The following is a 23,499-nucleotide window of genomic DNA, read 5'->3' as shown; positions in this document are numbered from 1 at the left end:
TATACCACCAGGTGAGGGACGAACGTTCACCTGTCAAACGCAGCGAGGCGGACGACAGGATGGCCTTTTCCTCCAGCTCCCTGACATGCACTCTGACGCCTGACATCACGTCGGGCCACACCCCATCGGACACCCCGACCCGCAGCCAGTAGCTGCCCACTGGAGTGTTCTGTCGGATGGTCAGCACGCCCGTGCTCTGGTTCAGGCTGAAGTATCTGAGAGAAGCAGAGGGGGCTGTTAAGTGGGAGAGGACGGCTTCCTTTGGGAGATGAGTGATTGGCTCTTGTTGTTTCTGAGCTTTTACTACAGAGGCAAAAAGAAAAAAATCTCTGACAGATCACAGTCAGACAAGCAGCTGAACGGGTCAGCTGTGGTTTCCAGCAGGAAGGGAAATGGAATCAATTCTTCCAAATAAATCAAAAACTACAGAGAAACCAATTCCTTGGCTCCTAAAAAGCTTGTAAAAGAGCTTGATGGTTGTCATGGCGACTGTCAGAATGAATTATATGAATAAAACAAATATGCAATCTGTATTCCAAATATGTTCTGAGGGTGTGAATACTAAATAGTTGTACAAGGTCCCTGATGGAGACAGACCATGCTTGTACACGCTGTTCCATCTTGGAAACATCGTATAGGTGGACCAGGATTGCTTACTTTGTTTGAGTCTAATTGCATTGTCTAGAAAATAGGCAATGCTCAATGACTGTTGACGGCTATGATTAAAGTCTGTTCGGAAAGCGAGGCTTATGAGGGGGTCAGAGAGTTGGATGTAAGATTAGGAGAAGTACCTGTTAGGCTTGTTTCAGGCTGAGTGATATCACTGAAAAAGGCCCCGTTGGAGAAACACAGCCACAACGCTGAGTCCACATCCTCTTTATTTTTCAAATTCCACACTGTTGGCAGTTCTTCTGGTACTGTATTGCTCTAGCACTTGTACTTGTGCTGTATATTTGGAGATCAGCATGTTTTCAGAGAAAAATTCAATGCATTTAACAGTGAGCGCTTACTTGGCTGCGCTTGTCTCCAGAGTGTAGGTCTTGTTGTCCCAGTCATCAGGATCTGGGGCATACACCTTCCCCAGTGCTGCATTTGTCATCCTTCCTGTTCAAGGTAAACACACACACATGCACGCACATGCAGGCATGCACACACACACACACACATACACTGATTTGGTCTGGACAGAATCTGCTGATGCCAACACTTATCTTTACCTCCCTCTCTTCTCCTTATCTTGCATTCTTGTGTTCTGTTCTACTTATTATGCTCATAACTGTGGAGCCCCACTGCTGGAATGAATAGACTCTCAGTGCTCCACTTCAGAGAGCGTGGAGCTTAAGGAAGCAGGGCTATCTCAGTATGGATTATGTTATTATCGACCTGCAGTGCCAGAGTACTGCAGCTGGGTAAACAATGGCAGCCTGGATGAGTCACGGCGTTCCTGTTTTCCACAATTACCAAAACAGCCATTTAGCTGAGTGCGCGGTTAAAACACTAACAAGGCAACGCACCAAACCAACTTACCTGCAGGGTAAAAACTCAACAGAAAGAGATGAATAGTGATTCCATAATGTGAAGTTCATATGAGCTTTAGGCGTGGGGTTGGTGGGGGGAGAGTGTGCAAAAGGCTTGAGAGAGGATTTGACAGGGATATTATCATAACAAAACCCTGTTAGAATGTAAAAGGAAGAGAGAAATTATGAATTCCAGACTACACTGAGCAGGTGGGGGGAGCGAAAACTTTCCCTTCAGCTGTATCCTCAGTTTCCCCTCTTCACTGAGGCTCTGCCTGCTGAGCAAAGCTCTGTAGCGTAAACAAGTGGCAAAGAGGATGAAATGAGGGGGAGCAAGCGACTCACCCTTGCGGCCGTACACATAGACATCTTTCTCTCCAGCCTGATGGGCATTGTCATTCTGGTCACCGATGGTGATTGTGAGCGTGTTCGTTGCCGTCATTGGTGGATCTCCGCTGTCTATCATAATCAATGGCAGGTGGAACTCACTCTGCCTCTCCCTGTCGAATCGCCGCAGGGCAGTGAGTGTGGCTGAGCTGTTCCCGTGATCCTGCAGGTGGAAGTCGGTAGAGTAAAGAGGGGGTAGGGAGAGGTAGAACGGAGGCCCGTGCTCTGGCGAGTCCCTGTCCAGGACATAGAGCAGAGTTGAGCTCGCGTTTAGCCAGACCACTTGAGGTGGTGGACTGTTCTCCCACAACACGGGGGCGTAGACCATCTCCAGCTCCGGCCCGTTGTCGTTCATGTCTAACAGCGGCAGGTGGACTGTGACACTGCCAGTCAGTGCCGGGGAACCCTGGTCTGTCGCCATGATGACAAGTTCATAACCTGCCACTGTCTCCCTATCCAAAGGCCTGGCGACTGTGACCACTCCGGCTCGACTGACTGCAAAATGTCCATATGGGTCAGAGTCGGGGTGAATGCTGTACAAAATGTCCCCGTTCAGACCCGAGTCATTGTCAGTGGCCACAACCTGAATTACACTGGTTCCTACACTTGTGTCCTCGGACAAAGGAGTGAGCAGGTGGGAACTCGGGTCAAACACAGGGACGTTATCATTCTCATCCTCCACTTGCACCAGACAGTGGATGAGGCTGGAGAATTCAGAGTCCTCCACTTTAATCGTGAGGTTGAACCGCTGCTTCCCAGGCTTCTCAAAGTCCAGCTTCTGCTTCAGTCTCAGAGTCCCTGTCTGGTCCAGTCTGTGGCTGACCATGTAGTACTGTTGCTCTGGGTCTCCAGCCACCACGCTAAAGGTCAGCTGTCCATACATGCCAGCATCCGGGTCCACGGCGCTCAACTCCAGAATTGGAGCGTCCTCTTTAGTGCTCTCTGGCACACGAGCGCCGCACCAGTCCTCTCTAAACTTTGGGACGTGGTCATTGATATCTGTTATGATTATAGTGGCAGTAGCTGTACCCGTCATGCCCCCACCGTCCCGGGCCTCGACAACGAGCCGGTGGTTTTCAGTAAACTCCCGGTCCAGACCCTCTGCTGCTACAGATATGGTGCCAGTGCTGGAATCAATAGTGAAGAGGTCGACATTTTTCGTGTTGTGCGCATTCTCAATAATCCTGTAGGTGAGGATTGCGTTCTGACCTACGGCTGCATCGTCAAGGTCTATCGCTGTCATTTCCACAACAAACGCCCCAGGGGGGGAGTTCTCCGCCACACTACTATGGCAATTATCCGGGGCACAGGAGAAAGTGGGGGCATTGTCATTGATGTCCCACACATTAATAATCACATCCGTAAAGCCGGTAAGTCCCTCACCCTCTTCGTCTGTTGCCATGACAACAAAGCGCCAGACGGCACGCTCCTCTCGGTCCATGGTGCGCTGGGCATACATTTCCCCCGTGATGTCGTTGATCATGAAGTGTGACTCTGCCCCTTGGCCATGAATGGAATACCGTATGGCGCCCTGGTCTGCATCTTTGTCTGGGTCAGTGGCTGTCACCTGCGGAGAAAAAGACAACTTCTTAAGAAAATGGATATTCATTCATCCAGTCAAACCTAAATTACAGCTTTCCTCTTATCTCCTTTCAGCCGTCATTTGGGTCTTCTTTGCTTTTGGATTTCTGTTTTCGACAGCCCACTTAAGTGCACTTTTTTCCTGACCACCTTATTTAAAGCAATGAGCTCTGATCAGGCATGTTTCTTGTATCTGGGCTTAAAGTGGGTCTGACAGCCTCAAAGCTGAATTTCTTTTCCTCACGAGATTCATCACGACATCTCCAACTGGTCAGATCTTTTTGTGAGGTTGCCGATTTAAAAAACCTGAAAATACTGCAGTGCAAATCCTGTTAGCAGTGATGATCTCTGTCTCTCACCTGTAGTACAAACACTGGTGACCCGTCAAGCTCCTCTGTGACAGATCCATAGTACTCATTCATGGAGAACACCGGTGCCTCATCATTCTTATTCACCACAGTGACCACCACAGCGGCATAGTCTTCCCACTTCCCGTCGGACGCTAGGACCAGTAGCTTGTATCTCTTCTGCTGCTCATAGTCCAGTGGTTGTGCAATAAAAATCGTCCCCACCTCTGGCTCAATGTCAAAAACGCCACCTTTGTTGCCGGACGTTATCTGGTAGCGCAGCTTGGCGTTGGCCCCTGTGGTAAGAATAATAAAATGCATGAGTGAGAATGTGAAATAACCCTCCTTATTCCTTAAAGAAACATTATTAGGATAAGACAAGTGAAATCTGAAGGCGAGGCATGTATATACATAGGTGGACCAACATGCTGGATAAAAATAAAAGTAAAAGTAAATCTTCTTTTCTTTATTGTATCAGGAGTACTATAATCCTGGCAACATCAGAAGGGCATAACCACAAGGGTATTACACCTCATTTCCTCTGAGACCTCAACATTAGTAGGTTTCCATGTATCCCTTTCTTGTTTTGATTACTTAATTAAACAGAAACTTTGTTCCTTGTCTTTTCGGCTTTAATCAGATACTAATTAAAAAAAAAGGGAGAGTACGGGAGAGAAAAGCAGCATAACACACTCTGATAGAGCCCTCAAGGGAATGATTGCGAGACCTGAGAGAGGATGGAGTGATGTGGTCTAGTAGCGGCAAAGTTCATATCTCAACTTATCTACTGTGTCTCCATGGAGACCATCCAATCTACTGGTTCAACACTGGAATTGATAAAATAATCTCCCAGAATGAACAGTTTTTGCTTTCAATCATGCTGTTGGGTTAAAGTAGCTACAATCCGATCTAAATACACTAATCTGCACTATTAACACAACCCTGGCTGACAAAGTGCTCCCTGCCTCCCACAGGGATCTGCCAGGCTTACAGCAGCCAAGCCCAGGGTGGAGTTTTTAAACAAGACAGATTGAGGGTAGCCTCTCAGACGCAAGTGCAACAGTATTGTAACTATAATGTTGGGGGTTGGTGTTATTCCAGAGCAATTCATCATTAGTGCCGCAGCTCGGCCTAAGCTGCACCCCCGCTCGCCATAAATACTTGATTAACGGACCTAAACATGCCTGATAAAGGGATCTTAGGCTGCTGCTGTACGGAGGATGAGCAATTGCTTTATTGCTTAAATCCCGCCCACCTACTGTGTGGGAGCGTGTCACTCTTTTTGGAACATATGTGCTGCAGTGCATTACCGAGCACTTAAATGACTGCTGCTAAATCTAGCACACGGCAAGATTTCAGCAGCATGATTTCAGCAAAGCTCAGGACAAATTGAGAAAGACTGCTCACAGGGTCACTTTATGCATACTGCTACAAACCCAGGCAATCTTGCAACAACAACAAAAAAGTGCCTACTTGGCACACAAGTCACTGCTGGAAAAATGGCCGAAATAATTCTGTTATTTCAAGAGAGAGAGAGAGAGTCTGGTGAAAGATAGAGAAAGTGCAGCATGGAAACCTCTGGAGTTTCAAAGTGGCTCACGAAAACTTTAATATTGGTTCTGGTTGGCTAGATTCTTTAACCTTTATTTCTGAGAAGCGGCATCAGTAAAATCTTACTGGGGACCTCCTCAGTCTGCTGCCTCATCATGCGTACCTTCATCTTCATCATTAGCACTAACGGCGACAACAGTCAGGCCCACATCTGCATTCTCATCGACGCCGACTTCATACAGTCGCTGAGCAAAGAGAGGTTTGTTGTCGTTGACGTCGCTGATGAAAACCCTCACATATGCTGTGTCTGCAAGAATGACAGAATGGAAGAAGATTAGAAGACACAGTACACAAGCAAACACAGACAGACAGACACACACACACACACACACACACACACACACACACACACAGAGTTTGCCGAAAATTCCATGTGTGTTCTCTCCCTCCATCTGCTTATTGATTTTACAATTCATTGTCACTGTTTAGTGCGGAAGAGGCACTTAACCTGATGGAATGTGTCTCATTGACATGGAAATCAGACAAAACACTGTTCACAAAGATGTGCCGTAAATTTCATAAATTATTCATTTTATCAAGAGTTTATTGTTTTAACGGGGTAACTGTTTCCTGCAGGAAGAATAACAGTAAAAGAGCTAAAACTCTTCAACAAGCTGCTTCTTTTGCAGAGTAGATAAAGAACCGCTCTACTGGGAAGGTTAAATATTTATAAGATGACAAGTGTTTGTGTCTTATCGGTGCACTACTCATTACGCTGTTTATTTCTTTAGTTAAAAAGACTAAATTATCTGTTTGCTGAAAACAGGGGTGACATGTTAATTTGGAGCTGCTGCAGTAAGAGATGATGGTGGTGGAAGGTGGCCTTATTTTCTTAGCTTGTTTTTTACATTTACCTCCTCCTCTCGGTGTATCCCAGGGGTAACGCAAAGAGACAGGTAATGTTTGCAGAGGAAATGAGCCCTTCTGGATGTGGGAGATATGCAGCACAAGACACTGCTAAGCCTCATTGCAAATGCTAAGCAGCCCTGGCAACCCTGCTCCAAAACATCACCCTTTAGCCCTAATACCGCCTTCACAAGCGCTGGCAAAACTCACTTCTGAATAAAAACGTCATATTGCATCACTCTATCCACAGACTGTGGTGTTACAGCTGCCAAAATGTCACAAATAAAACATGGTAGGCAAACAAATGCCATAGTGGTTGAATATTGAACAATGAAAATTAAAGATGGGCTCACAAAACAGACCCAAGAGATCTCAGAGCTATTTTTACATGTAGAGTGAGGCTGTCTGGTCGTGGAATAAATCAAATCAAGATTTACTTTTCAAAGTCAATCCCAAGGTGTAAATTAATGTAATGTACTGCCAATGCAGTCGTTCTTAAACAGCGCACGGAGGAGGTACTAAGTTGTCAGTGTTACCCTGTGGGCTTATAGAGAAAGAACAATGATGCTTTTTATGACGAGGACATGTTATCAGGCCAGAGGCCACTTCAAAGTTAATTCTTCCAACTTATTCAGTTTCCATCAATGAAAAACAACTATTTGTGTGACTAAATAGGACATGGGTACTTTAACAAACTGTCAATGACTTATTATTGCAGGAAGGAAAATGATAAAGAATTGTCTTCAAGGAGTAGTTCAACATTTTGGGAAAAAGATTATCATAAATCACAGTAGACTGTTACCTTAAAGGGCAGCTGTATCTCAGGAGATAGAGCCAGATCAGTAGGTCAACCACCCACTTGTAGTTTAAAGATCATTTAAGCTTTCAACTCTGCAAAAATGTCCGGATAGTTAGATTCTTATATTTTCCAGAGTTTGCCTTTCACGCAGGAGATTGTCCGGGTCACACACCTTCACAACAACAGGAAAATATCCGAAACGGCGCCTGGGGAGAGCATGCAGGAGGCGGGACGTGACGTATATTCTGCAGTGGAGATGATATGTTTTTGTTCACGGAACATCGACACCGTCCTTAACATCAAAAGCTGACTCATTGTCTTTTCATCTTCTTTCAGCATCTTATGAGTATGGCACCTCAGTTTCATCCAGAGATGATTTGTTTTTCAGCTTATCTCTTGTTGTTTCATAGGTGAATAGATTTCTTTACAGTGCTCACCAAACTCCCAGAAACTTAGAACATTTGAAAATGCATGTGTTGGTGGCAACATCCCTGTGCTATCCTCAGTGCTATCCTCTGTGCTAACACAACTCAGCTGCTTATATGGGATGTTCAATTCACACCTTCAGCCTAAACTATCATGAGCAGGTAACTAGACACTGTATAATTCCTGCAAACACACATTTCTAACCTTATCCTCCCACTATAGACGCTAATTCGCATTACTAAACAGCTCTTTAAAAGGAAGTACGCTACGACAGAGCTAATAATGCTTGAAAGTAATAGAACACAAAAACTATCCTGAAGAAAAGACAACCCCTTCACTTGGTTTGTCCCGTTGATGTCATCGTGAAATCACCATGGAACAGGCACCATCTGACACACTATCCTGCACAGTGAGTCAGAACAAAGGAACAAGTAAACCATGTTTGTTCCTGCAACATAATAAAAGATAACTAAACTAAACCATGCTTGTGTGTTTAATTTACAAGGATAACGCAAACAAACCTTGAGTAGTGAGCGATGCCGATGTTACAAAACTATTGGTCAATTATAGTCAACTGAACATGTGTAGAAACTAATGAGTGCAATGTGTAATGTTGTCAGAGGATGCCAGGGACAAATGGTGAGTAAGGCTGACACTGGTGTCGATGTGCTCTAAACAAAAACCACCACAGTGATTTCCACAGTAGAATTGATTTAGTCCTGCCTCCTGCTTGCTCTACCCAGATGCTACACCTCACACTCTCACCTGAATCTTCCTGTTGTGAACATGTCTGACTCAAACAATCCCCAGCTGCGTTCCTCATATATGAAAGTCAAAACCCTGAAAAAAGGAGTCAGCTCCTGTCCAATTCCGCATGTCTATCAAAGGTGCAAAAGGGAGCTCAAATTTGTTTAGTTTCATTTAGACTCTGAATGGAACAAAACTAATTTTAGAACATATTCACCATTTACAACACCACTTTCCGTTCACTTCCTGATTACACTTAAAGAACCACATTTACTAATTTGTTTTGGGACATCTGGGCCACATTTGCTGTTTTACAAGTGAGCCAATTCAGCCTCACATCCATTTTGACTGGGCCACAGGAAGGCCCGAAGTGCCACATCATTGCCTGAAGTGGCCCACATCCATATGCTACCTGGGTATTAAGTGTACAGACATTAAAGTGGCATCACTCTTCTCATTAAACTGTTCACAAGCAAAGCAATACGCTTATTCCCAAAATGTTGAACTTTTGATTTAACAAAATGAAGCAAAATATAAATTCATGAGGAGCTTTCTGCTGAATGATAAAGTCTTGATGTCATTAAAATTCTGGTCATTCCTAACCTGAGTTTGGTTGTTTGTTTTTGCCAGGTCGCGCTGACTCCTGCCCGTCTTCTGACTGAACTTCCAACAAATAAGAGCTGCGGGCCTCACGATCAAACACGGCTTCTGTGTAGATGACCCCAAGTTTCGGGTCAATGCGGAACAGATGGTGGTCTCCACTGCTGTCACTCAAAAGAAAGTAAGTGATCTGCGAAGCACAGGGAATTTGAAAATTAATCTGTCATAGTCTTTCAAGCAATAACCCTCCGAGGTGACAGAAATGTAAGACTTTGTGGCTGAAAATGTTAAGTGGTTGCTTTTATATTCCCAGAGTATGTCTTCTCATTAAATGCAAAAACCCGATCGATATACTGATATTGTCACAGTCAGTCACACGGCTGCGATTGCACACTTCACAGTGCCACCTTGACAACACTTTGACAACTCTGGAGCGAAAGCCTCCACACTTAAGGGATTGTGGCGCCCTGCCACAGCACGCTCCTTCAACCATAACAAAAATAGTTTAGTAAGGAAAATAAATCAGTCTTCAGATGCTGTTGAATAGATCTCTGTTGAATCACTTCATATTTCTGAACCTGCACATGACGAACAAGAGTAGAAAACCACAAACCTCTCCATTAAGACCCAGGTCTTTGTCGTGTGCAGACACTTGGAGAACTGAAGTCCCAACCTGGGCTCCTTCTGTCACCGACGCCTCGTAGATGGAGGAGGTGAAAAACGGCACGTTGTCATTAACATCTTGGGAGAAAAGACAGATTTAATGCCAAATAAAGATTATGTGATAATTTCCTTTCCTAATTAGATAATAAAATCTCAAGCATCTAAATCTGTGCACATTAAAGGTTTAGGAGCCCATGAATTCATCATTATGTATCTCTGAGAATTATTATATACATATTGCTATATATTATTTCTTATTTGTAGCTATATTACATTTTGATAATTTCATCAGTACTTTATCTCTCACCACAGTTTATAATATGCTATTTTAAATACAAAATATTAATAAATCTGAACATATATTTAAATAATATTACTACAACCTGCTAATGAACGTCTGCCATTCGATAGAGACAAATAAGAGAAGTAAAATATCATGCCTGTAATGTTGACGTAAACTGTGGTGAAAGCTGCCAGAGGCACTGCAGCCACGTTCTGTGCTCGGACCCTCAGAGAGAAAAAGGCCGTGGTCTCGTAATCCAGCGGCTCAGACACCAGAATGGACGCTGAGCCATCTTCGCGGTTGGGAGAGAGGTAGAAACGCACTGGCATGTTGGTTTCCGGGACCATTCCATCTTCCAGGTTGTAGGTCACCCTCGGGTCACCCAGTTGAGAGGTCGCCTTGATAGTCTAGACAGGATGAGAAACGTCTTTCTCCAGTTACGTTAAAATGGGTTTGAACCGATGAAAGAAAAGGATAAAAAAGCTCTGAGCAAAATTTATTTCCCTTCTTTCCTCGAGTGAGATGAGAACAATACCACTCTTCTTGTCATGTCTGTCCCTTGAGTACAGAGCCAGGAGATAATTGGCTCTGTCCAAATGTAACAAAAAAATGTGTTTACCAGCTATGGAGACTCGCCTGTTAATTATGACACAAGGTCAGCGCACACAGTTAGGAAGTTACAGCACAGAACTCAACTTGTTATTTACTTTGTACAGAGCAAATAAACACAATATGTTAATTTGTGAACTTTAGACTTGCTAGTAGGCATATTCACACTGACCAGACATCCTAGTTTGTCTGGGACCGTCTAGGCTTCAAAGTGGGTGTCCTGAGTCCCGACAGCTGTTACTACCCTATGAGTCATATGCTATGATGCTGGCAGCTCTTTTTTTTTTTAATAGAACCTGTGAGTGTTTCTGTGAAAATGCTTTTCTTAAAAGCGTCGGGAAGGTTTGCTCTTTGCTCTGGGAGCCACATTGCAGCAGAAATGGCAAAATTCAGATACATTTTATTTCGAATGCGGTAGCCATGGCGGCTGTGGCTCAAAATGTGGAGAAGGTAGTCCATCAACATCGATTATCGAGCATCCCTGGTCAAGATAAGACTAAATTGCACCTGATGGCTGCACCAACATGGTGTGTGATAGAAAAAGAGCTGTGTATAGAAGTGCTGAATGAATGTGTGCGTGAATGCAACTTAGACTATTAAGTGCTCAAAGTGTTCGATGAGACTGGAAAAGAGCTTTATAAATACAGTCCCTTTACCCTATGTTTTTAATTTCTCACATGGAAGCTATGCTGATAGTCTTCTTCCTCTACCCTCTTGCTTCATACTCAGCTTTGTGCTGCTAACCCACCAAAAAGAAGTTTATTATTTTGGGAAAATAGGGCTCCTTTGCTTTTTTTGCAAAGAGTAAGATTATGAGCCATAACTGGGAGGCAAGGAGCTTAGTTTAACATGAAGTCTAGAAAGGAGGGAAATGGTTAATTTGGCTGGTACAACATGTTAATTAAAGAGTTCCAGAGCTGCTGGCAGGCATATTTTTAAAATGCAGACAGAGCCAGGCTAGCTCATCTCTCTGCTTTTAGTCTTTATGCTGAGCTAAGCTAACAGTCTCCAGGCTAGGCTATAGCTGCACACTGAACGTCCAAACATCAGAGTGATGTCAATATTCTCCTCCAAATCGTGACAAGTAAGCAAATTAGCTCATTTCCATAAATCTCGTACAAGTCTTTTAACGAGGATTATCTGTGAGGTCAGTCAGTAAAAATGTGTTTACGTGCGATCGGCAGCTTTATCAAGTTTTCTATATTAGTTGTTTGCAGTCTGAAGACGTAAAGGTTATGATAAATGTTGATTATTGGGATGATTGATTATCTGAGTAAACACCTGTTGTCTGAGCTCTGCAATAAACTCTTATCTCAGAGTGAATCCCCTTGTGAGGACCTTGGGGAAAAAAGGGATATTTGTGCGCTCCGGATTGACAGCTTTATATTTTCACATCAAAAGAGACATTCTGAATTGATTTAATTAGCCCGCAGTCATGACACTTGCTCCAATCCAAAGTCAGCTTTCTCCTTCAAGACACAATTACAGAATGTTCAGTGCACTGACAATCTTTCGGCGGTGCAGTCGGAGCACAAAGATAACATGGTGTCTGTGCGGTAATCCATGTGCAAAGCAAACAAACGTTCAGCTGATTCAATTACAGTATCTCAAAGTGGCAAGATGGAGAAACCAGCATAATAACGTACATTATGTCCTGATATATAAACTGAGTAACATGCACACGTACCACTATGGGTGTGTCTCTGGCACTGTTCTCGGGTATGACGACACTGTAGCTCTCCTCCTGCCACTGCGGAGGCTGGTTCTTGACATTGGTGATGGTGACTGCCAGCTCCACAGAAGTATTTCGGTCTCCACCGTCAGTTGCTATGATGTCCCGAGTAATGTAAGTCCTCTGTGGTCAAGAGCAAAAGATTCAGATTATCATCATCATGGTATTTTAGATTTGAAACAATTTCTTGATTGGCAGAGCATTAATCACACACAGCACGGTGGTGCAGTGGCCGGGGTCTCTCTGTGTGGAGTTTTTATGTTTTTTGCTTTTGACTCTGTAATAATCAGGTGACCTGAACCAGGATTTGCTCCAGTGCTCCACGATGGATGCATGGATGGAAGAAAGTAACTATTTAGATTGTTATGCAAAAAGCAAAGGAAAACAAGATAAATATCTGCTATCCCTTATCTTATCTAAAAACTAGACCCAATTTGAAATTCTGATGGCCAGAAATGTAGCCTTCATGACATATCATGCCTTCATCTTATAGCTCAACATACTACTGTAACACTATTTGTTTAAATTCATAATTTATCGTAGAACTAGTAATAAAATCAATGAATAGCCGCAGCAGTGGGCTGGTGGAAACTTGCCAGCAACAGCAATGAGCAGCAATAATGATTAAATGAGTTGAGCTGGGTTTTTAAATAAACCTCAGTTATGTGAATAGGTTTGTTCTTGACGCTCTGAGCAATTAGTTCATGATCAGCTGATTGGCGGTAATGACTTCACATTCCCTCCTGACCCTGGACTTGTTCAATGAACTCCTCTGTGGAAATCATTTAATTAGGCCAAGAACAACAGAAGCAGCGGTGTGAGCATTACAAAAAATTATTAACATATAATTCATGTTGCACGAAAGCTCCTCCACTTCTGTTATTGTGCCAAAATTGAACCACTAGGAAATAAAGGGGTGAATTCGACTGAGGAGCAGTTTTTCATCAAAATGGACACAGGGAAAGCTGTAAATTTCCTTAAGAGGTCGTTAGAGTGTTGGATTCGGTTTATCTTAATTAGACGATGTGTAACATCAACATTAAACTCACATCAGAAAGAAAAAAACCTCTACAACTCCCTAAAGGGCTTCTTCTTGCCAACATGTGGTAATTTTACTTCGCTTTAACCACTAACAATAAAAGATAATGCAAGTTATAGTCCTACCACTTTGTTACTAAAAATTGCTCAAATAAGTATTCATTGTTTGGCTGTAACATTTCACCCATGAGCTGCATTATTCTATCAATGCAAATCATGGCCTAGCAACTCTATTATTGTGCCGCAGTCGCCAGATAAAAAGAAATCTCACTTAACTCTGAAATTACATTTTCTATTCCTGGTACAATCCAATTAGTATTTGTGAACAAGTGCAATTCTTTCCCAAAGCTTGAAACCAAAGAACAAAGATCATAATCTGTGATGTCCAATGAGCAGCTGCTGGTTCTGCAATAAGTGAATGGCTGACTGACTTAATGGTAAACATCCAGGTTTTAAAATAAAATTTGCAGTAATGTTATCAGATCTGACCAAGAAAATATCCATAAAAAATATTCTGGATGTGGACATCTCCTCCACTTTATCCTCTACAGAGCTGCACTGTACAGTCAGTGTGATGGAGTCTGACTCTGGCTGTATGGTCTAAGAGTATAATGATAGTGGCTGTTGTTCAATGGTCTTTCTCCTTCATGTTCCACTGAAATGATGTGAGTTAATTGGGAACTGCGCTGCACACTTAGCTGCTAAGTGCACTGGTAAAATTTAGCCTTAATACTTGGTCAGTGTAATCAGGAACTGTGAGGAGGGAAATCAAAGCAGAACAATGTCTCAGACCGGCCCAAGACGTTAAACATTTAATGAAGTGCTTTTACAATCTTAGTTACAGCATATAGTTATTGTGGGGATGATTCAAAACCCACTCTCAAATATGCAACAGCTTTGTTCAGCAAGGTTTTGGGCTTAGCTTTTCAATTTTACATGAAGTCAGTGGCAAAACTACAACAGACTTCTGACACAAGCGTGATAAAAAGTATGCTGAATAATAAATAGCTCTGTAGTGCTATAGCAGGCCTCTAGCCAAAGAACAACGCTAAGATGTGAATAAGTGAAAGAGGGAAAAGAGGGAGACAGGTGCTGATAGGCTGCAGGGAACATGAACATGAAAATCAACAACACGCCAAATGAAAAATGTATAAAAGGCGTTGCATCACTGAAACTCTGACACAGAAAATCAATCAGTTGACAAACATCAAATTGTGAAGTCAACTTTCATTTTAAATAATATAACCAACAAAGAATACACCTTTTGAAAAGGCCTATTTAATTTCTCTTGATGGATATGATCTTTGTAGACTTCCAAAGCATGTAGCTCAGTGTTTTAGTTTTCATGGCATGGAGGTACGCGTGCTCTGTATTTCCAGCCTCCGGATTGTTTCAATTAATGGCTTCCAAATTCGTCTTAAGCTGTCAGTCTCCTTATCAAAGTGTGAGATGATGAATGAAAATTAGAAAGTCTTGAATTCACTATATCAAAGCCGGGGGGTATCTAAATTGGATAATTCGCCTAAAAACTTATGTCGTCCATTTATATGATTTTTTAAAAAGCTTCTCTATTCAAAGCCTCTTTTTTTAATGGTTTTTAGTGACAGGCGAATAAACAGAACTGCAGTCATCAAATACAACAACAGGAATTCAGAGCCGTAAACATCTATTTTCATTATTTGTTTAACCTGAATTAGTCTCTCTCCATCTTCTGTGGTCCTTCTGTGTTCTGCCCCTCTGGGAGAACACAACCCCTGATTGGGAGTAGCAGACAGAGTCACTTTGAGGTGGCTCATTCATTAACTTTGTCGCCTCAGACCCACAGGCTGTCATGTGGGTCTGAGGCGACAAAGTGTGTGTGTGGTGGCTGATGGAGAGCCTGCTGGTAGCTGCAGACTGACCTGTGATATGGGCTGGTTAACGTAGACCCATCCGGTGACGGGGTTGACCTGCAGGTACTCGGGCTGCTCCGGGGACATGGAGTAAGCGATGGCTGCGTTTGTGCCAAAGTCGTCATCGTGAGCGGCCACACGGAGGAAACTGGTGCCGACCAGAGTGTCTTCTCTCAGAAAGTCTACAGGGGGTTTGAGATAATATTATGGTGTGTGTGCTCAGTTTGCTGGTCAGAGCTATAAGGGCAAAGGAGAGGAAGGGTAAAGCATGAGGAATGTTGAAATGCAAAGGTAATTTTGGTTCCCACAACCAGGGACACAGAGGTGGTTTTAATGCCCATTTCACACAGACATGAAATTCATTAGACAGGGGAAAGAATGTTTATTTTATAGCATATAGCCACCCACATCCCCATCTCACCCTGTTTACTTCAGCATTTTTAAGGGTATTGGCTATGGCCTGCTTCAGTGATTCAGAGATATTTATATTTCATTTCATTCGGGCAACACTTACACTCGTAGCGCAAGTTCTCAAACTTTGGGTTATTATCATTCTGGTCCAGTATCTGGACGGTGAGCTGACAGATGCCGATGAGCGGCTCCTCCGCCCAATCAGTGGCCGTTACTGTAATTGAATACTCTCGCTGCCGCTCTCTGTCAAAGCGCCTGGCCGTCACAATCGCTCCTGTAAAAACAGAACAATAATCAGCCCGTTCCCCGGCAAAAAAATTTAATCACATGAATACATATATTCTCATTCATCCATTCAGCAATTCACCCATCCATGTGTACACGCATCCCTCCATCCATCCATCCATCCATCAATCCACATAACCATTCATCCGTCTATCCCATCATCAGACCATCCACTCACAAACTGAGAAAACAAATAAAGATTTATGTATTTAATCTGAGTAAGTTGAGCATTCCTTTCAAGTGCAATGAATTTGTTATTAAATCTTGAGATGAACAGAAAAGGACTTGAGAAGATTAACATGCTGACTCCACGTGTTACAGTTGCAGGACTGCTTCTCCTCTCTTTCAGTCATTTTATACACAGGAAGCTTCAACAGAAACAATGATCGACATGATCATAGAATCACTTCCTCTTTGGCAATCAGTCTTCACAACAATCATTTTCTTGCTGCGATGTTTTATACCTAGCTTAAATCCAGAGCTTTTCTTTTTAAAAAATTGTGAACTTGGTTTTGAAGATTGTTTTAATTGCAGAACAGACCACTGAAATAGCCACCATGCAATTTATGAAAAAAGTAGTAGTAGCAAATCGAGTCATTCAAATTTATATATAAGAGACACACGTGAACAGTAACGCAGCAAATTCAGTTTCATTTTATGAAAAACACTGATTTTCACGGCAAGTAAACCAGGTAGGATGAACACTCTCCATAGTAGAATGTATACAAAAAAAACTCTGCCAGTTTATTGTAGAGCTGTTTGAGGAGTCATTCAGAAGTAGTGCCGCAGCATTAGCACAGGCCAAGCTAACGGTCCAAGGGCCATTTTAGAGTGGGCACTGCACAAGTGTCCTTAGATAGACATTTGAGTTATGTGAATTTCTTCTCCTGTCAAATCACAGCTCAACTGCAATTACCATTAGAGACATACATCAGTAGAACTACCGAATTGTCTCTCTTCACTAGACTCCGTGATCTAATTGAGACCCATTCCAGCCCAGACAATCGGTGACCACGCTACCTGTGTCTGGATGAATTCTGAAGGCAGGCATGGTGCTGTCTCTGTGCATTAAGCCATATTTGACTTTTCCATTTGCTCCCTCATCTGCATCCACAGCATGCACTTGCAACACAAAAGTCCCCGTTGGCTGGTTCTCCAGCACTGAAGCTTGCTCACGATATTGCTGGCACTGAGATAGAGAGAAAGAGGGAGGGGGAGCGACAGAAAGAAAGAAAGGAGAGACACAAATACAAGAGACAATTCTCATATATGAGAAGCTATTGTCAGTGTATGTTATGGGAAAACAAGGATCAAAGAAAATCAAGTCATTAAATAGAAGGTTAGTGAGATAATGTGAATAAAACATAATATGGAAGTTATAGATACAGTAAATAAAAGCAGTGATTTCTTCTAAGAGCCGACAATGAAGAGCTTAGCCAAGAATTCATTCTATTTCCCCTAATGAAAATATGCCCCAGATAAAGAGCTGCTCTCTGGAGTCTTTTTCTTTTTTTCAAATATCAGATACGAATGCTCGCTTCTCTTTCAATAGAATGACCATGGAGAAACAATAGGCAAGGAGAAGTGAGAGCGAAACAGAGGGAGCGAGATGGATCAAAGCATGTGAGCAGGCGACAGAAAGATGAACAATGTGATACGACGTGATGGCACACGGTGCATGGCCTGTAGGTAGCTCTTTATAGAAATATCACGTCAGCCCAGATGGTTCCGAGGTGCAATTTGATATTTAAACACGTCAAGCTGCCAAGACTCGCAGCCCACCCAAAACACCTCAGGAGCTTTGACTCAGCACGAGTGTGTCTGAGCTGAAGTTCAAGTCATTCCTAATTAAGGAGGGAGTTAATTAAACAGGTATACTGTATTGTGATGATATTGCACTTTTTTTTCATAAATTAATTGAAATCCCAATGGAGTGCCTAAAGATAGAGTGGGTGTGCAGGCTAATCAGAACTCGTGGGAAAACAGAGCGGAGAGAGACAGAGGCCAGGGAAATGAGAACGCCCGGGCAAAAAAGTACGAGAGCTGGATGAGGAGAGGGATGGAGGAGAGTGGGTAGTTGAAGTGCAGTGAGAGGATGAGACAGACGGGTAGATGAGTGAACATTCTTTGATTTAAAAACAGGGGGGAAGCAGCGATCCTGGCTCAGAACAAAGGTAACAAATCGGGCCAGTTGCTCTGCCAGATTCTCGTCTGGAGACTGGTGCTTGCAACAAAACAGGACGGATTTTTATACCTGTGGACGGAGCCAGGACAGCTCAGCCAAGTTAGCTGACATGACAGCTGGTATCAATCTTCTCACCTAACCCAGAACAAATGAGTGTTTTCAAAAAACAATTTCTTTAAAGCTGACTGAAGATTTTTGTCCAACCGGTGTCTCATTCTCAAGATTTCCAAACTGCTGGTCAAGATCAACGTTAGATCATCTAAAAGATGTGATTATTATTATTTCACATTAATCTCTGTCTGTATGTGAGATGCATGTCTTAAGAACCATTCATCTTATTGTCTTCACACTTGCCATGTGTATTGTTTAGGGCCCTAAGAAGTGCAGTGTGACTGGGCCACGTGATACGTTCAGTATTAATAAACTTTGAGTGAATAGGCGACCAGAGCTTTGTAGCAGCAGCGGCTGGGACTCATCAACGCATGTGACATTGTTGCTCAAGACAACAGCGCATTCATTATAAACAGCAGCGGTGGTGCCGCTTCAAGGTTCTGCAGCCGGTCTTTTCTTTCTGCGGCTCAAATAAAAAGGCAGGACAGAAAAAGGACTAGTGCACCTACATTTTACATGATAGGAATTGGGAATAATTGCAATTTTTAGATATAATATATTCATATATATATTGGCTCATATGAAATTCTTTACTCGGATTCTACTAAACTTGTGGAATGAAGTCACATTTCCTCAAAGATCCTCACCTCCTCGAATACAGGTTTATTGTTGTTGACATCATCAACCCCAACGATGACCCGAGCAGTGGACGAGAGGGGGTGCAGTCCGCCTGATGCATTGTCGTCCGTGGCTGTTACGTTCAGGACATACTCCAGCCCCTGAAGCTTAGGTAGTGGAGTGGAGCGTAGACGAATCAGCCCTACAAAGACCACAGTCCCATTAAATTACACTGTATAAAACATGCCCCCCCCTACAGAATAAGTACAACTGTTCCATTAGTCATTAAGCAGGATGTTATTGCTGCTGTGGCCTTGTGTCGGTGAAGGATGTGCTATCAATAAAAACACAGGAGAAAACACAGCCTTGTTGTTGTTGTTGTTGTTGGAAATGGGGAGAGAGATAGCGAGTGTCGGAAGTCCACAGAAAGGTAAGAATCTGATATGCAGTCTGAATCCAAAAACCAATTTCACAGTGGTGATCTCGTCACATTTCTAATCTAATAATTGCACGCTCTCCTCTAAAGATCCCAGTCCAGCTCGAGTACTTTGGGAGCGAAAACACAAAGTAGTAAGTGACTCGGGTTAGAAGTTAACCGGGCTCAGCAGATGCCTATTAGCTGTTCCTCTCTCACCCTTTGTCTGCTTTCATGTAACAGTCAAGATAAAAGGTGGGATAAAAGGATGCGGCGTCTGAGTCAACAGTAATACAAAAACATCAGAGGTTGCAGGACGAGCAGGCAGCCTGTGTTGTGGGGGAAAACTCATTGAAGTGAGTGTGGGGAGGTTTTTTTATTCTCTCGTGTTTCTATTCATCTCTTTCACTGCTCTTGATTAAAGACAGTACAGCATGCTGATACACACAGATGCGAACGCCTGACTTTCCTCTCCCCCAATTTACTTGCTGGCCTTGCTGCCCACGGAGAAGGGTCCCAGCTCCTAATGACAATGCGTGACACTGACAGCACTGCACCACTACATTAAAATAAGTGAACTGTGGGATGTACATGGTAATTCTCTCAGCTTAAATGTCAACCTTGTTTACAAATGCGACGTGAGCTCTAGCAGCTATTCAATGAGCCAGCACTCTTCGTATATAGACAGTAAGTGAGGCGCTGTATAGTGGTTCCCCTGCACCCACAGGATGTCAGCCTTAGCATTTCCCTGCTCCGAGGATACACAGAAAGGGTAGAAAGGAATATAAAAAGACAGCACAAAAGAACGAGGAGGTGGCGGAGCGCGGCCCGAAGATTGTGAGCTATGATGGAGCAGTTGTTGTGAAATTGAATTGAAAGGGTTGGGTGACAAATGTCACAGCGATTGCCACTGGTTTCGGATCAAAGGGTAAATAAAAAAGATAAACTGAGCAGTCGACAATTCTAGAAAGAACAGAAACATGGGGGGGGCGACATTCCTCTCTGTAGCCACAAGAAGAAAAACCAGGGGTGGAAATTTCCTAAACAACATCATCGTTTATATTTAGGAGCACAATAATAGAAAAAGCAGCGCATGTATTGAAATTACAGATTTTAACATCAGCTTTCAATATCTTCCCACATTGACTTTGAAAGTAGAGGGCGTTCACTGCGCACCACAGTGGCGGGAACGTATTAGAGAAAATTGAATGTATGTATGATTTGACGGAAAGCCTGTCAATTACAGTGAGAGATGCAAATGGGAAGCCTGGCTGGAAAATTAAGAAGTATCACCTTTCTGGCTGTCAATGATGAAGTTTCCTTCCTCATTGCCTGCTGTTATGGAGTAGATTATACCATCGCCATCTGGGTCTTTGGCCAGGACTGTGGCGACGAGGGTGTTTGGGCCCGCGTCCTCGGAAACAAAGGTTCGATATCTGCAAAGAGGATTTCAAGTTTAACAGGCGCGATGAAGTGAGAATACAAACACACACATGGAAGTCAATGGCAGACACACACAGAAAGGAGATATGTGTCATTTACACAATCCGGAGCATCAGCGGCCTGATTGGACGTATGGTTGTTTCTCTTGCTTGTCTGTATGATTTAACCTGTCCTCTTAGCTGGCAAGACCAGAGACAAATGATAATGTCTGCTGTGGGCTGTTGAAGCCATTGAACAAATGGTGCTTCCAAACACCCAGCCCACTGTGGGCCATTTGATCCAGGGCCTTTTAAAATGTCAACGGTGATTTGCTCGCTCTGTGGCGCTGGACAGCAGGATGCCCATCGAGACACAGGAGACTGATATACCACTATAGCGCAAATCACAACTGGGTGGAGATGAACTGCGTGACTCGGAGGATCGCGGCGATGAAGAGGAATGGTGATCCGAGCAAAAGGCGAGAGCGTGCAAGGGGGGGAGCAGGTGACAAAAAGGAAGACTGGCACTGAAGTGACAGGTAAAGTGATATGTGGGCGTGGAAGACAGAGGAGCTGGATATCAGAGAGGGTGGCGTTCTCACAGAGTTTGAGTTGATTCGTCAGCAGAACTCATCCCCTGTGAGATTTCCTGATGTGCCCTCCTCAAATGTGTGTGTGCGTTTTAAGTACGTGTCGATGGGAGGGGGGAGAGGGGGCTAGGGATCAGTGTCTGTGGTGCAAAGTCAGAGGTGATTGATGGTTTGAAGAAGATCGCTGATGGGTGATTCATCTCAGCACGCCGCGGCAGTCTCCGTGGCAACATGAGTGACCTGTAATCTGTCACCCGGCTTCGAGGCCACCTCTCCACTGCTCTGTTGGATGAGACACTCTGTATACACTCCCCCTGCTTCTCTTCCTGAAGCATCTCCCTACATCTCACTGAACTGTGAAGTTATACTCAGCGAGAGTCTGCCCGCCCGCCCGCCCGCCTGTCTTTCTGCCGGCCTGAAAGTCTGCCGATTTGCATTTCTGTAGGCTCTCCGCCTGTCAGCCCCACACTTCAATCACTTTTAGCCTCTCTGCAACTCATTCAGATGAGAACTAAGAGGGCATGCCGGGAAATAATAATCTGTCCAATCGCATTGTCCAAGTATCTCATTTCGTCTGACATTAGCCTGACATAGCATGCTTCAGCCTACCTCTACATGTCTGTCTTTGTGTTTTTGGACACTGTCCTCCTCTGCCCTCACAGCGTTCATCTGCATTTCAGTGAGCTGCAGTGTGATGAAGAGGCCAACCCACCCTGCCTGGCAAAATGCCTGCATTTCTAACTATCTGTTTGCAAGTTTGGCAAGAGTACTTGTCTGACTGCCGACAGGCTTCTCTGTTTATCTGCACCCAGTATCTGACTGGCTGTCTCCTGTCTACGCATCGCATATGTTTTTGGTATTCTCGACTTGCCTGCCCCACAACCATGCATCAGTCTTTGTTTTTCGTCCTCGGTTTCATTTCTTTCTGTCTACATCTCCACCTCTCTGCCCGCCTGTTTGTTTGGCTCTTTGTCTGGCCACCCACTGAGACTGACACCTGACAATGCAACAAGAGCGAGAAACAGAGGTCTGCAACAGTCCTCTGTGAAGGTCATTGGGACATGACTGACAGGACAAGCGGCTAACTCGTTTGGAGGGGGAAAACTGCAGTAGAGCTACAGTGACAGTTGCTGCCCACTCACTCGCAAAGCTTTGCCTAAAAAGCGGCCGAGGACACACAGGACTGCATCCGTATGTCAGTTTACTACATACCTTTCGAGAAGGCCAAAAATAAATCCTGCTCTGAGGTGTGTGAAAGCTCCATTTTATTACAGCGTTGAACTAGAGGCTCACTTCAGAAAACCTTGAGAACATATGAAAGTAACAATGTCAAAGAAGTGAGTAACAGATCGTTTTGATGCCAGATGACTATAAAATGCTTATGGTGATCAAAAACCATTCCTATACAAATACAAAAGATGTGTGTGTGTGTGTGTGTGTGCGCGCGCGCATGTCTGTTTGTAGTTATACCATCATTGTGAGGACATTTCGGCTGGTCCTCACAAATTCAAAGGGTTGTTTGAGGGTTAAGACTTTAGGGTTAGAATTAGGTTCAGGTCAGAGTCAGGGGCTAGAGAATGCATTGTCTCCTCAAGTCTATAGAGGTCGTGTGTGTGTGTGTGTGTGTGTGTGTGTGTGTGTGTGTGTGTGTGTGTGTGTGTGTGTGTGTTCTTCCTTGAGTTATTTTCTGCTCTGCTTGAGTCTTGGGACTTTACAGCATCTAACTATTGTTCCCTCATAGCAATTTTTTTTCACCCTGATCACTTCAGACAGAACGAAAGAGCCAGGGCACACTTTATTATTATTTTCTATCTTCTAATTCCAGAAAGCCCCGTCTGCCTAGTAGATCTAATAGAACTGCATTACAGTTACAGGAAACAATGACAGATCAGTTATCATAATAATAATCTGTCTGTTGAGATCGGTTTGACCCAGCGATGACTCTGAGCAGTTACCACTGTATATTGAGTTACAGTACTTTAGTGATGACTCAAGTTTGGCAGAACATCCAGCATCAAATATTATTGCAATGAACAGCCTGGAGGGAGGCAGGTCTGTGATGTGGGTTGTAATGTCCTTGAGTGGGCTCCAAAAGTGGTCTCACACTTTTGGTCCCCACTGTATGTACTGTACCTGTGATGAAACCACTACTACGACTCTGCCCGGGGAGCAAGGCTCCTCCAATATAATGAAATGTGATGAGCTGGTGGATCGGGGATGAAGAAGCAGAGGCAGCAGGAGGAACCACTTTCTAAACTTGTTATCTTGGTGACAAAGTTTGATCTTTTCAGCTGAACTCAGGCCACGGTTAATGCTCAGCTTTTTTGCTTTTTAAGATGTGGGCTACAGCAAAACAACTGCAGCATGGCCATTTTGCATTTTGTT

General features: G+C 43.6%; 1 protein-coding gene across 2 annotated transcripts in view; it reads right to left on the bottom strand.

Annotated features, from left to right (window-relative positions):
- Positions 1-23,499, bottom strand: part of LOC109642332 (neural-cadherin-like) — an 84,820-nt gene that overhangs the window by 25,317 nt on the left and 36,004 nt on the right. For both annotated transcript variants that reach the window (XM_069528261.1, XM_069528262.1), the window contains exons 7-20: positions 20,397-20,539; positions 18,718-18,890; positions 16,795-16,963; positions 15,593-15,763; positions 15,088-15,260; positions 12,104-12,271; positions 9,965-10,214; positions 9,475-9,602; positions 8,865-9,051; positions 5,547-5,690; positions 3,845-4,128; positions 1,863-3,471; positions 1,011-1,104; positions 31-215 (exon numbers count right to left, since the gene is read on the bottom strand). In XM_069528261.1, the coding sequence (XP_069384362.1) occupies positions 31-215; positions 1,011-1,104; positions 1,863-3,471; positions 3,845-4,128; positions 5,547-5,690; positions 8,865-9,051; positions 9,475-9,602; positions 9,965-10,214; positions 12,104-12,271; positions 15,088-15,260; positions 15,593-15,763; positions 16,795-16,963; positions 18,718-18,890; positions 20,397-20,539 (3,878 nt within the window). The remainder of the gene's footprint in view (positions 1-30; positions 216-1,010; positions 1,105-1,862; positions 3,472-3,844; positions 4,129-5,546; positions 5,691-8,864; positions 9,052-9,474; positions 9,603-9,964; positions 10,215-12,103; positions 12,272-15,087; positions 15,261-15,592; positions 15,764-16,794; positions 16,964-18,717; positions 18,891-20,396; positions 20,540-23,499) is intronic.

This window comes from Paralichthys olivaceus, chromosome 7, assembly GCF_024713975.1.
Source record: "Paralichthys olivaceus isolate ysfri-2021 chromosome 7, ASM2471397v2, whole genome shotgun sequence".
In the NCBI taxonomy this organism is placed as follows: domain Eukaryota; kingdom Metazoa; phylum Chordata; class Actinopteri; order Pleuronectiformes; family Paralichthyidae; genus Paralichthys; species Paralichthys olivaceus.
This window is presented reverse-complemented; position numbering and strand designations above follow the sequence as displayed.